General features: G+C 39.3%; 1 protein-coding gene across 1 annotated transcript in view; it reads left to right on the top strand.

Annotated features, from left to right (window-relative positions):
• LOC126455501 (tubulin glycylase 3A-like) overlaps window positions 1–15,440 on the top strand; it is a 156,904-nt gene that overhangs the window by 28,263 nt on the left and 113,201 nt on the right. The window contains exon 4 of the mRNA XM_050091251.1: window positions 1,448–1,660. Coding sequence (XP_049947208.1) covers window positions 1,448–1,660 — 213 coding nt within the window. The remainder of the gene's footprint in view (window positions 1–1,447; window positions 1,661–15,440) is intronic.

Below are 15,440 nucleotides of genomic sequence, written 5' to 3'. Positions count from 1 at the left end.
TGCTAATTTGTAATTATATCACATGAAAAAAAAATTCTTTTCTCATTTATTATGTGACTTCAAACTTGAAATTAGAACATTCTCAAAAGTTCTGGAATCCCTGAGACCAGTTCCTTGCCAGAACCAATGTCAATTACAGAGCAAAAATTGTCAAGATTCTCAGTTCCTGAAATGGATGAACTGTCTATATACATAATTAAGTTTGTTTGGAACTCTCATTATGAGAGGTCTACTCAAACCGGCCCAATTTTCATTTGCTGTTTTTATCATCAAATTTTTACCATACAGAAGAGGCACTAATCACCAGAGAAGCATATAGTTAAGGATGAAAACTGACTGACTAACTTCCTTCCAACAAGCAGACATGGATGTACAAAACCTGCCACTCAATCAGCCTTGCAGAATCAAAGGATATTTAACTGTTTTGTTATTGCTAAGTACCATGTGAAGAGGTAATGCTGCCTGCCATCACCCCAAAACTAATTTGAACACTGCATTACTGTAGTAGACTGTAGTAGATACAGTCCTATTGGAGGTGGCCCATCTTTGCCTCCCTCTGAACGTAGAACTGTCATACATGGCCTATAGAGTTTAACACTTAGTTCAAAATGTGTTGATACTTGGCATTAACCACATCAACATGTCATTGTTTGTTGTCAAAGATGTGACATTAAAGTCCTAGGTCTGGCTGAGGATTGACCCTCAAATCTTTGGATGAACTGACAGACAGGACACTCATTCTTATTAGATGCAGTGAGAATACTCACAAACTAATGTAATGGTAGTTGTAGTAACAAATGTAATAAATTAATTTACGACAAGTCACTGGAGATTAAGGTCTCCATATCTGAAAACTCACTTCAGTCATAAGTGACCAGTGAAAGCTTCTTAGTATACTTTGTTCACAACCAGAGTAAATTCTCTTGTGCAGTAAACTTTCTGTTAAGTATTTTGTTGAAACTGTGTAATTTCCAGACACTACTTGGTAATAATACCATAGGATTAATATTTTTGTACCCATGATGTCTTATTTACAAATAATGTACTAAGGGCCTCAAAAGTCAATGATTGTTATGTCTCAGTATGAAACCAGGTGATGAGAAATAATGTTCTGGTGTACATTTAGGCTGACACACCTCAAGCAGTCCAAGCGGCTATATGAAACAATACATATTACTTATATTTTTGTGTTAACGCAGAGGATAGCTTTACTGTCCTGAAGAAAATTTATAAAATACATCAACAATGAAAAATAATTATACCTACAGGAGCAGAACAGAATAATTATACATTTTCAGTAAATCCATTAAGTTAAAATCAAAAGAAAGAGATTAAATTCTCTGGCTTACAGAAAATATTTTGTTAAACATAATTTGATGATATGTGTAGTAATTTTCATGATATTTATATTAGATTTATCAAATAATTACATATCTCTCAAATAAAGGTTGGACTGTGCAGTTTTCTACAACAAATGCAATGGTTTTGCGAAGACGGTGTCTCAGAAACATTGTTTCCTCGATGTTACAATATATGCCAGGCAGAAGAGAAAACAGCATTTAAAAATGATTTCCGTCTCACAGCATGTGTCAACTTGCTGAAGTGGTTGGTAACAAAATATGAATCAGAACCTCAATCTGTTCAGTCTCCAGATGGGAAGGTTTGTACCAACATTTTATTGCACATATATGCTCAGATTAATTTTCAGTTCCATCTAGAAATAATAATTGTAAAGTACAATATTGTGCTGTGATGGAGAAATCTAGTGTGATTAGTTTATGCAGCCAACAAAATCACAATTATTGTACTGAATACAGGTAACCTCTTTCTACTGGCACATCAACAATATCCAGATCACATTACTGCTGTGGCCATTTCTTAAAAAAATTTTGGATGTTGAATTGCATGTGTTGTCAAAATTGAATTGATATTTGGTTTTGAAAACAGTTATAAGTCAATAATTAACACCCATTGGCCTTTTCAGTTTGTGGATCAATTTTGGATTTTATGGAGTTTTCAGAGCTTAACAAGGTGCCAAGATTAAATTCATTGCTTTGGAGAAGTTATGTTAGTAAATTTCAGTGCATTATTAAACAATGGGAAATTAAAGATGTAATGATGACAATATTATGAAAAGGACAGGTTGCTGCTCATGGTATAGTGGAAATGTTGAGTTGCAGGCAGGCGCAATAAAAAGACTGCTAAGAAAGTCAGGTGTCAGCCAAAAAGCCTTCTTCTGAATTAGACAATAAATTCACGCAAATGACCACTGTCTCTGGCTGCTGATGTCAGACTCAAAATTTCTGCTACGTGATGAGTAGCAGTCTATCCTTTCCATAATATTGTCATTTTTAAATTTTCTGTTTTAACATACTGATGCTCTTGAAGAATCTTTTGGATTCTGTGGTATTTTCTATTTCATCCTAATTTCTTTCATGACTGATATACTCTCTTTTCCTTGCCTTAGTAAGTTCCCTGTCATGTCTCTGTTTTTCTTCAAAAATTAGTTTAATTGTCTTCTGTAGACTTCTGAATAAATTTTCTGTTCCCCATAGCACTCCACATTAAACCGAGAATTTTTAGTTAGCGCAGTCTGTTACCACTACACTTATAATGTCTAAGTGCAGCTGTAGTGTTAATGTATGAACATTGTCTTCAGTATACCAATGTAATAAAGACCTTGTTTCTCAGTTGGTGAGTTCAAAGCTTTCTCAAAACTATGAATTCTAGTCAAAGTGGTAATTCGTACTTATTGATCCCTTTTGTAATTCAAGGGGTCAGCAAAAGAAAGTGCAAACCCATAAGAGTGTATTTTGAGTTATTGCATGTTATATGTTCGGTTAAATTCAAAGACAAGATCATAAATGCAACAAAACAATAATATACATAGTAGGCAGCAGTATCTAGCAGAACATTTGGAACTACTTATTACCAGCATTCATTGTAAAACAAGCAGGTAGTGTGTTCAGGCTAATCCTTACCAAATTGAGGGTTCCACTTTGTTCTGCTGACCTCTTCTGTTGTGACAGTGCCACGACATTTAACAGTGCCGCCATGACAGTACGCGCAAACGGCGATAGAGGCGCTCCGCAACTCGGCTGAGCGCGGTAGCGCCACCTAGCTACGAACGGCGCCGGCCGCATGTCACGGCATGGCAGTCGAATAAGAGATACTAAGTTGTTATCATGTAACCAGCTATTGTTTCTAAGTGAGTGTGTTTGAATATCCATGCAATTATTGGTGATTAAAGGTTATAACACTTTTTGGCGACGAGGTCGGGATATTTTCACTGCGTTGTGGATTTGTGTGTTTGTGACGGGGCAGACATGGAACAGCTTATGCAACCGTTCATTGAACAACAAACACAGCTGACGGCTGTTATTTAGGCACAACAAACACAGCTGACGGCTGCTATTCAGGCGTTGTCGATGTTGCTTACTCATCGTCTGTCTTCCTCTTCTCCGCTTCCATTCCCTCCTTACGATGAGGCCGCTGAAGACTGGGAGGATTATGAGAAGCATAGAAGCATTTGCGGTAATACTTCTTGGCTTTCGGCGTTGTCGATGCTCCTATGTGTAAGTCGTTATTTCTATCTTGGATTTCCCCACGGATCTATCAGCTGCTATCTCAGTTAGCCCCTCTGTGGGAATCTGCCTCTCTGTCCTTCCAAGAAATGTGTGACTTATTGTCTAACTATTACCGAAAAAACACCCATGTCATTGCCGCCCGCGTGGCGTTCTACTGGTGTCGTAAACAGCCCCATCAATCTTACCGGGCTTGGGCGGCGGAACTACACGGTCTGAGTAGGAAATGTCAGTTTGTCACGGACACTCATCATGAGTCTTATGCTGATTCAATGGTTAGGGATGCTATTCTACGGCTTGCTCCTGATAAAGAAGTTCGGCAACGTGCCCTACAACTGCCAAACCTGTCGTTGTCGGAAGTTCTAAGCATCGTTCAATCCTTTGAAGTGCCTCACGCTGCTGGCGCGCAAATAGACACATGGTGTTATGTAGGCGCTGTACAGTCAACTTTCGACACAGACAATTTGCCTGTTTCACAGGAGAACGAAGATTTGGCGGCGGTTCACTCGCGTAAACAACATCGCGTTGGGCCGCAACGCTCGCAGCGAAAACAGCAACCACATAAGTAGGTTCGTTCCGCACTTCCTTCTTGTCCATGTTGTTTCGTACAGCATGACAGGGCCATGTGCCCAAAACGTTAGGCCACGTGTAATTCATGTAGGAAAAAAGGCAACATTGCTTCTGTGTGTCAGTCCCCTAAAGTTCCTGTCGACAAGAACGAGGCATCGTACATGGATGTTAACTGTGTGCTTTCTCAAACAAATAAGTTGTTTGTTAGTGTTCATGTTCTGGATAAAGACATTCACATGCAAGTGGACACTGGCTCTGCAGTAACTCTCATTAATTCTCACAAGTATTTGGAGTTGGGCTCTCCTCCCTTGTCTCCAGTTACGCAAAATCTGACAACTTATAATAACCAAAAAATTCCTATCATTGGCCAGTTTGATGCTTCCACTGCCTACCAGTCTGTTGTTAGGTCCCTCACGTTTTATGTGGTGGATCATGCGGGCACTGAAAACCTGTTCGGTTATGATGCTTTCCAGTTGTTCGGGTTCTCCATTGATGATGATGTGCACCTCATATCTGAGGATATTCCATATCAACAGCTGGATGGATTGTGTTCGGAATTTTCGTCCATGTTCTCTGCTGGTCTGGGTTGTGCCAAGGATTTTGAAGCCCACATTACTCTTAAACTTACAGCTCGCCCTAAGTTTTTCCGGGCACGCCCTATTCTGGTGGCATTGCGTGCACCCGTCAAGGCTGAGATAGACAGGTTAGCAGCTTCTGGGATTCTCCTTCCTGTTACCTCCAGCGAATGGGCATCGCCAATCGTGGTGGTTTCTAAACCAAACGGGAGTCTGCAATTGTTTGGTGATTTTAAAGCCACTGTCAATGCTCAGAGTCTCATTGACACTTATCCTCTTCCCCGTCCTGAGGAGTTATTTACCAAGCTCGCTGGGGGCCAGATCTTTTCCAAACTTGACTTATCAGAGGCATACCATCAGTTGCCGTTGGATGCTTCTTCCAAGGAATTTCTCGTCATCAACATTCCTTGTGGGTTGTATCAGTACCAGCGGTTACCATTTGGCGTCGCTAGCACGTTGGCCATTTTTCAGCGGTTTTCGGAACAGCGCATGGCTTCCGTTCCTGGCTGCATAAACTATCTGGATGACATTGTTGTCACGGGGGCCTCCACTGAGGAGCACCTTCGCAATTTGCATTCACTGTTTCGGGTTTTGCATTCGGCTGGGTTGAGGTGCAATCTGGACAAGTCCCAGTTCTTCCAACCCTCCATTGTGTATCTTGGTTTCTACTTGTCCCGTGAGGGTATACGTCCTCTACGTCAGCACGTTGCGGCCATTAACGCTCTACCCCGGCCGTCTACGGTCAAAGAACTTCAGGCATTTCTAGGCAAGATTGCTTATTATCACAAATTCATTCCATCCGTGGTGGCGGTAGCTCATCCTCTGCATCAGCTGTTATGCAAAAACGTCCCTTTCTGTTGGTCCGACAAGTGTGAGCAGGCTTTTGTCCGCCTGAAGGCTCATTTGCAGTCGGCGCCTTGTCTTGCCACATTCCGTCCGGGTCAGCACTTGGTTCTGGCGACTGACGCGTCACAGTATGGCATAGGGGCTGTTCTCGCCCATTGGTTTGAGGATGGGTTGGAACGACCCATCGCCTATGCTTCCAAGACCCTCAATGATGCGCAATGGCATTACTCTCAAATCAAAAAGGAGGCACTCGCTATCATTTATGCTCTAAAAAAGTTCAGCGTTTTTTTGTATGGTTCTAAGTTTCACCTCATCACCGACCAGAAGCCACTGGTCTCTCTGTTCAGCCCATCGGCGTCGCTTCCAGATAAGGCAGCTCACCGCCTGCAACATTGGGCCTTATACTTGTCTCGTTTTCACTATGAGATTCACTATCGCCCCATGGCCAAGCACGCCAAAGCTGATGCATTGTCGCGATTGCCGATGGGCCCCGACCCGGTTTTCGATTGTGATGAACTACTCTGTTTCCACATTGATGAGGAAGAACATTGTGCGGTTGAGAGTTTTCCACTTACAGGTTCGCAGGTTGCATTGGCTACTGCACGGGACCCAGTCTTGCGTCAGGTGATCAGTTTTGTTCAACAGGGTTGGCCTGACAGGACCAAGGGCCTGGCATCGGATCCCCTTCACAACTACCATGCCATGCGCCTTCGTCCGTCTGTTCGTGATGGTATTCTTCTTCTGGCTATGGATGGCGCATCTCCACGGGTCGTGGTGCCAGCCTCTCTTCGCAAAGATGTTCTCAAACTGTTGCATGAAGGCCATTGGGGTATTTCTCGAACTAAGTCCCTGGCCTGCAGGCACGTTTATTGGCCCGGTATTGATTCGGACATCGCCCACATGGTTGCTGCGTGTGGTCAGTGTGCTCAACAACTGGCTGCACCTCGTACAATGCCCTCTCCGTGACCTGATCTGGTGCAGCCATTGGAACGGGTGCACGCTGATTTTGCCGGCCCCTTCCTTGGTACTTATTGGCTACTGTTGATTGATGCCTTCTCAAAGTTTCCGTTTGTTGTCCTTTGCCTCCACCAGCCTGAGAAGCCAGTCCTGTTGCTGCTGCTGATCTATCGTACGTGTTGATGCAGCCGACGTCGCTACCGCTTCCGAGTACGCCAGAACCGGCCCCAGTCGCGGCGCCGCCTTCTCCAGGACCCATCTTGCTGGAGCAAACCCCCAGGTCCACGACATCTATGGATGCTGCTCCAGAGTTTTCACCCATCATCTCGTCCAGGAGGCACGTTCCACGCACGAGCTTCCGTCCTGGACATTTTCGACCATACTCTCGTGTCTCTCCGTGGGATCTTCTCAGGGCCTCACAAGAGGCCATGGATGTCCCTGCACTGTCCATGTCTCCAAGGAAGTGAGTGTTTTTTTTTTTTCAAGGGGGGGAAAGTGTTGTGACAGTGCCACGACATTTAACAGTGCCCCCACGACAGTACGCACAAACGGCGATAGAGGCGCTCCGCAACTCGGCTGACCGCGGGAGCGCCACCTAGATACAAACGGCACCGGCCGCATGTCACGGCACAGCAGTCGAATAAGAGATACTGAGTTGTTATCATGTAACCAGCTATTGTTTCTAAGTGAGTGTGTTTGAATATCCACGCAATTATTGGTGATTAAAGGTTATAACATCTTCAATTCCAAATTGACCGTTTGCTTGATTCAAGTACAGTGCTTTTTTCTAAGCACTTGGTAAGGATCTTACATTAGTGAATATCTTCCATATTAGAGACAAGGTAACTGATGGATGTATGATTTTTATGTCTTACGTGCCTCTCTTCTTGTGAATTACAGCATTGTTCCAATTTTGGGAGATTGTCTCCTTTTGAAGACATTCTCTAAATGATTTAGCAAGTTTCTTCATATTACTTTCCTTCAGTCATTTAAAGAAATTGTTGAATGCTTATACAATTTTCTCCTTTTTACAGTTACTGCATTATCTTCCTACTTCCAAAAAACATACTCTGCAGTTCACACCAAAGTGCTTGACAGAGGATTCATAAAACTCCTTTGAGACAATTTCTTGACTTTTCCACTCTTGAACAGCATGTGGGAAAAATTAACACATAAATCATTCTGTGTGAACTCTAATTTCCCATATTTTATTATGATGGTCAGTTTTCCCTCTGTATGTGGGAGTCAACAAAATTGCTTTTGCTACAGTGTTCTGGCCAGTGCTGTGTACTGTGGGGGCTCAATTCCCTCTCTTATTAATTTATTTGTTATAAATCTGTCGATCACTGTCAATACCATTTCTCTGAATGTGAGTCACACTTGGTCTACACTTACATAGCTAGTTTAGAAGGAATGCTGGCTGTCTCTTAGTAACCATTAAGCAAATTTTTATATGCTTTCTTTAAACAGATATATTATTTTTAGTGGATTTGGATATTATGTACTACAACCAACTTATAGTTACTAATTTCTGTGTTTGTCATGATGCTCTCTATTTGCTCAGGATTGTTTGTTTCTAAGAAGTATAGTGTGTTATTGCAACCATTTATACTTTGAGTGGGCTCTTGAACTAATTGATCGAAATAATTTTTGGAGCAGCCATTTAGTAAAATTGTAGATGATGTTTTATGCCTACCACCAACTATAAACATGTAATTTTGCCAACATACTGAGGATAGACTGAGGTCTCCCCAACCTATAACTTTATGAGTTGGGTATGTATTCAAAATGAGGCTGAAATTTTCCTTGAAAATGGCAACAGACATGCCACCATCAACAGAATTTAATTTATCCTTTCAGAACACTCTTACATCCTTGGTAAAAAATTTGGCTGAACTTACCTCTGACGTTAGTCAGCTTTCAGTACCTATAACATTTTCTGCTTCTCTGCTTTCTATGAGCACTTGGAGCTCTGGTTCTTTTCCAACATAGCTATAGCAATTTACAATTCCTAGATGTTCTCTCATCCTGTGTTTGACCTGCACCTTTGAGACTACGATATGAATGAGGATTTGCTATGCGTACCTCTGTTGTCATTGTATTTTTCACATCCCTTGTCAATTAATTTTCTGTAGTTCAGATTATTCTATCATGTTCTTATTATTATGTGCTTGAGAGTCTCACATCCTCTAAAATAATTTTGTTTTTTCATTTGAGATTTTCTTTTCTTTTGTCTTCTTCATACCCACAACACCTTAATATTTGTCTGTGTCATTACAGGTGAAGGTAAAGCTGTCCAGAAGCCAAAGATTGGTTTCAGGACCACATAGTTTTACTGGGCGTTATCTTGCCTTCCTCCATCATTACACAGCAGTTATAGGGGTACCTACAGTTTAACATGAACTCCAAACCACAATGCTACTCAACATTTTTCACTTACAAAAGTCATTACCTGAGGTGAATGAAGTGATAATTCACAGAAAAATCTTTGGATTAATTGGGGAATCATCTATAGTACTTTGGATTTATGCTTTTTGTTTCTTTAATGTTCACTGTTAATTTATTGCATAATGCCCATGTGTACACATCCTTGAGGGCTTTCTCAACTAGGTGTCATCTGAAGTGTGGACTATCTCTACCTTTGCACTGTATTTTCTAAAGAGGAATGAAACCAATCATTAGCTATTTCTCTTATACATAACACTTCTAATTTGTTTAGTAGTATTTTGTGGTCAATGATGTCAAAAGGTTTGGACAGGACTAGATCTGTGTTTGTAACACAGTCATCCCTATTGAGAGCTTCGAGCACCAATTTTGTGAATTCTGTTATGCAAGATATTGTACTTCTGCTACTTCAGAAGCCAAATGGTGCTTCGCTAAGAAGGTTGTGTCTGTTTAGTTAAGTCATTACTCTGTCTTTTATGATTGATTGCATTATTTTTACAACGATGTGAGCAGAGAAACTGGCCTATAATTAGGGTGACCAGATGCAGACATATAAAAAAAGACGACAAACCCCTTCAAAAAGGAGGACAAAGTTAGAAGAAAGAGGACACATGGAAATATACAGTCAAATTTAATAAATGAATTAATTAGTAGACATAACACACATTCCTCAACTTTTATTGGTACTTCTCTGAAGATCCAGTTTTCTGTAGAAGTGTAGGCTTGCCTAGTGGATATCTGTAAAAAGATACACAGGAAAATTCTTTTGAATCATACTGGACCATCAACATACCTTAAACAGATTCAAGATTCACCCTATCCCTGTCATCAGTCTACTGTGTTGTAAATGAGATAAAATACTCTTTCTGCATTTGCATTGTGCCCTGTTATACTGAAAAATTATTCAGCAAATTTTAACAATTCTGAATGACAATCAACTGCCTTACTTTCACAAAAATACTTGGCCCATTTTTTAATACAAGACAACTTACTAGATTCAGGATAATTACTGTTCCATTTCAGAAACTGCCAAAAATTACAGAATTGGTCGAAACATTTTACGTCTTCAACTTCAGAAGCTTTACATTTGTGTTGCAAATCCAAAAGGCTTTTTCATGCATTTGAAACAGGAAAAGTCATCAAACATTCAGAGCCACCATTTTAAATATTCATGGTACAACTGATACTGCTACATAGCTTCCTCCATAAAAAGTTAAACTTCTTTCTCAAAGCCTTCTTCTGTTGTGATTTCTACCATCTGTTTAACCTTCAGGCAAATGAATTTTTCATTTAATCAGTCCTGAAGAACCTCACAAACAGAATCTAAAATTTTAATCACTTCAAGCACAGAAGTGTCCTTCTTTTCTAGTTGCAGAATATTTGAATTGAAGACAGATGTCAGTGAATGCAAATGCCAGAAGTAGGCTTCACTTAACCTATTCTCAAACAACTGAAACAAAACATTTAGTGTCTTTAGCTGCTTTCAGACAGAAAGTAAGATTTTGAGCAGGATACATTTCCAGTACCCTTTCAGTGGCTTGTGAAAAAGACAACCACCTAGTTTTCATGTGAGACAGAACTGATTTTTAAATTACCTCATCAAATTCACACAATGTAACTGTTCCATTCTAACAGAGTAAATTGGACATCCTACAGTGATTAAAATCTCATTGTTCAAAGATATCTTTAATCTGCTGTAAATATTCTTCCCTTCCTTGCCATTTATACCCTCACTTATTACCAATATCCAAATGTTGTAGTGTTTCTGTAATATACTGTGTGACAGTCCAGATATTTCATTTGAAGTAGATTGTAGCTCAGTTACTTTTGTTTTTAAATCACATTGTTTGTAGTCAAAATATTGAATAATAGGGGGAACATTTTTATATTGCCATGGTTACTTCCATCAATTGAGACACCAAAACAAGATATGCCGCTCAAAGCTTCCATGGTTACATTCAAGCCACAAGTGGTAATTACATTGTTCATAGTGCTTTGAGCTTTTGTTGTGGCTAGGGAGATCTTTTTAGCAACATCTGAATAAAATAAATAGCTTCATTTAATTTTGTCGTGCAATCCATTGACCTATAGCTAGAATGATGCCTAATGTTATGGAATGCTAGTGCTCCTTCTCCAACAAGAATTTGGTGACTTAAAGCAGAAGTAGAGTGCTGTTGCTGAAATAATGTGTCTATCCTAGACACTGCACTACAAGCTTTAAGATTTTCCTTGTGCTTCTGAACGGTAATATGATGTTCGATATCTTGGCCACCCAGTGAACGAAATTTAAAATAGTTCAGTGACACAGTGACAAGCATTTTATTTTACAGTATTTAAATAAATTAAATGATGTTTATGTATGCTATGCAGAACTGGAGAATTTTATTGCCAATTTTTCTCATTCAGTTTTCTGAACATAAATAAATTGAATGGCTAAGAAGCCATGAATAAAACCATAACAATAAAATAATGTTTCACTATTTCGTAGTTTTATTGGCCACTGATACATAAGTTCCAGCTCCACATATTTTACATTCTGCTTCTAATTCAGTTCTCCATTTCTTGAAGGCAGGGTGTTTGTAAGAAAGAACATCTGAGAATGTACACGTGTGTTCAGGCACTGTCAGATATTTTATAAAACCCATTCTTTTACAATAAACAGCAAATCACTTGCACCTGAGTACTGAGTACATGACATAAAACCTGTAATGCCAAGCCAAGCCAATGTGAATCTGGCACTGCAAATATGGAATGGAAATTTTAAATAATTGATATATTCACTTGTTTATGAATGGATCCATGATCAGTAGTGAAAAATCAATAAAATCAATGGTCCTACTGCCATCTGTGGATAAGGTATTTTAGGAAAAGAGCAACAGAATGGGAATCATTGCAAATATAATTTTATTACGGCCCCCTTTGCAAAAAAGGAGGGCAATGTAAAAATCTGCCCCAACCCTGGACAAAGAGATAAACAGGAGGACACATCAGGATTTATCTGGATGTCTGGTCACCCTACCCATAATGCAGGCTTTCACAGGTGGTATCTGCATTACTGGCACTTTTTCTTATGTGGGTTCAAGGCTGTAGTCCAGAGAATATTTCTCTGCCTAACATTTTGTCTCTCAGTGCTGGAGGCATCATGAGAGGCTATAAAGTCTCGGGGAGCAATCTCAGACTTAAGCAAGTTCAGCAAGCTGAACTGTTTATATGCATCCACACACACAATGGTTGTTTTGTGAAGTCATCAGACCACTGCCCAAGATCATGGAGTTACATTGACATGTGTTATGGAGCTCTTAGTGGAGAAGAGTTGCTGTTTTTTGCTTTATGTAGCATTAAAACCCACAGCTTGTCTATTTTAAATCCTCCTTTTTTCTGTTAAGCATGGTGATTATTCAATCTTGTTAAAACCATAGTATCAGGAAAATTAATTTGGTGGTTCTTTGCCCCCAGTGCATGATCTGTTACTGTGGCCTGTGCTAAAACTATAATAATTATGGCCCCATAACTAGAAGTGTCAGTGACATATGTTGTCGTGAGTTCTGCATTGCCAAAATACCTATTTCTGGTGCATAAAGATATTACTTCAGACTGAAGAGTTTGGTGTCAGACTCAGTGTGATTAATATTAAGGTTAGCCAAGTTATATGTTTGCATAATACAGCAGTTCAATGTCAAATGTCAGCACCCTTTGACTATATTATGTTCTTGTCATAGTCTGAACATTATACCCACTGGCCCTGCACCTACATTTTCTGAGCTTGTGTTTGCTTCCAATTCCATAGTCTGAGTTCAAACAATAGTGATGTCATCAGATCTCATTTCTCCCTTATTGTTTTTCTAAGGGTCTTTTTGCTGGTGGCAGCCTTCTTTTACATACAATTATAACTTGCTTGCTCTATCTTCCAAGGGTGAATCTTGTGTGCTTCTTCTGTTTTGAGCTAGAGAGGTCTGTATTCTCTCTAGGCAACTATAAAGACTCAGCTTGATTATGAATGTTTGTGATGGGTGTATCACATAGCAATATGGGCTGTAAAAATGGACCCATCAGGTGTTGTACAGGTGCAGTCCAATGAGGCATCATGTAGTGACATTATATTTCACTATTGAGCAGTTTGACCTGCCAAGGCTGTGAAAGCTTGCACTTGCATTCTCTCACTTGTCAGATCATAAGTTTCTTACTCTTGATGGTGGTTTGCCATTTGAGACGCACATTTGGATTATTCATTGTTACACAAGGGTGTGGCTGTCAGCTCAGAAGATTTGACCTGTGTGTGTGTATGTGTGTGTGTGTGTGTATAGTGGCGAGGTGATGTAGCCATGTTTCCAAAGGCTGTGCACTTGTAGGTGGTTTTATGATTTACATTTTTCTTATATTCTTTGCTTTCCTACAATTACTGGACGGTTGTGTTTGTGATGGTCTGTGGAAGCACAGGTTTTCCATATTTGAGGCTGGCCTTTGTATGTAACTTATCCTTCAAAACTGTGTATGGGTGTCATATGATGAGGTTTTTTCTTCAAGTCTATTCATACATTTTCCAGTCCAGTGTCTTCATTTAAATGTCTGTTATTTTGTTCCCTCCCACATTTTGTTTGTAATGCAGTACCTAAAGGCACTAATGTGTGTTGAAAATGCATATGTGGTACTTAAAAGGAACATTGAGCATACTTACCATTCACAAACCCAGACAAGAGTGACTAATTGTAATGTTTCTGAATTCACTATTTGAGTGCAAGAAGTTGGCTGATTCATTTGTGGCCATCATTCTCTGTAACCATGTCTGATCATCAGCCAGTTTGAAATACAGTGATCTGTAAGTCATACATTGATAGCCTGTTAGATCCAATTTCTTCAAGTGTAATTTTTCAAACAGCCATTGGGCCATGTTACTTACTTTAGGTCACCCATTTGTGTATGGAAAATCAAACCAGACTGAGCATTTTCAAATCCCTACCTCCATAGCTTTTAGCGATGGTTTATACTCAAAAAAATTCTGTAGCCAGTTGGTGCCTGGCTACACTGGCTGGAAGTGCATTGTCAAATACGAGTACTTCCACATGCATCAGGTGTTGCAATGGAGCTAACCACTGACCTTCAGAACAACACCTATATCAGTGTAATCTCTGTTTCTAGGATTTTTGTATTCTTAAATAAAATCTTATATTTCTCAAATACTTCTAGAAGAATGTGTTATGGACTAACATGTTGTCATTATCAGTGAATCCTTCATTGTATAAACTCTGAGTTTTTTTTAATTAATTAATTATATTTTTTTATTTTTTTTATCGTAGTCAAAATTTCTCACTGATGAATTGTTCTTTAGTTTTTGCCATAATTTTGTGGTAAAATTCCCCATTATCATTTTGCACTGGGATTGGCTGTTATTTAACAATTTCTATAATTTTTTTTATCATTTCAAGATAGCACCAATCAGGCTAGTAGGTGTAAGTTGCTGCAATGTAACTGATGAAAATGAAGTAAAAAGTTGTAATAATTGCAAGTTGTGTCACAGAAAAGTCATAAAGGGTTCCAATACCAATGTTGTAAATAATGGTTACACAAAAACTGTTGCAAAGTTAACACAAAATTGGTAACTGTGGGCTACCCATGGTCATACGATGCTTGTGTAACAGAAACAAGTGAAAAAAAGTATTTAAACATTATCAGAGACAAAGGTTCAATAATTCAAGTGTTGCAAAATGGATACTGAAATGTTACTAATGAAATGTGCTGCTCTAGAACACAGGTCCAAAATTCTGGGGACCAGCAGTGGATGAAAATAAGTGTTTCAAAACATTTAGCTCACATCTAAGCAAAGAAGGGAAATTAAGAAAAAAATGAACAATAGTAGACCCTAAACAAGCTCTACACACATTCAAAATATAATCACTAAAAAGTTTGTGTCTGAGAATGTAGAAGACAGTACTGCTGTGTTAAAAATCAGATGTAAAAGTGGACTTCCAAAAACAAACACAAAATCTACAAAGAACAGTTCTGCAGCCACACAAAAAATAAAACACCATGGGAGTAAAGTCAAAATATTTGAAGACAGGCATGCACTGATGAGATTTGACTTGATGGACTGATGTATAATGAAATTCGACAAATGTATCAAAAATTATAGCACTTCTGTGTGAAGTTTAAAAACTTATGACATCTTGACATAAATAGTTAGGGAAAAACTAGTTCTACAATGCGTGGATTACACTTAAACTGATCTGGTAGGAAGAGGCTCACATCAGATATTAAAGAAGCAGCTAACAAGTAACGCATGAAAGTAGCTGTAAAAGCAGACAATCTATCGCCCTAAATTCTTACAAGCAGGAAAACTAGTGAAAGGGGCCAATTACATTCATTTTGTCCCAACATTAACAATTCAGAATACATATTCAGTACGCAGCTAGAAGTTCTTATACCTTTATCACTGACTCTTTGGATGGAGAGGTGGCTGTGATTCGGG

The sequence above is a fragment of the Schistocerca serialis genome, chromosome 2 (genome assembly GCF_023864345.2).
Source record: "Schistocerca serialis cubense isolate TAMUIC-IGC-003099 chromosome 2, iqSchSeri2.2, whole genome shotgun sequence".
NCBI lineage: Eukaryota > Metazoa > Arthropoda > Insecta > Orthoptera > Acrididae > Schistocerca > Schistocerca serialis.
Note: the sequence above shows the minus strand (reverse complement) of the source record. Positions and strands in the feature narration are given on the sequence as shown.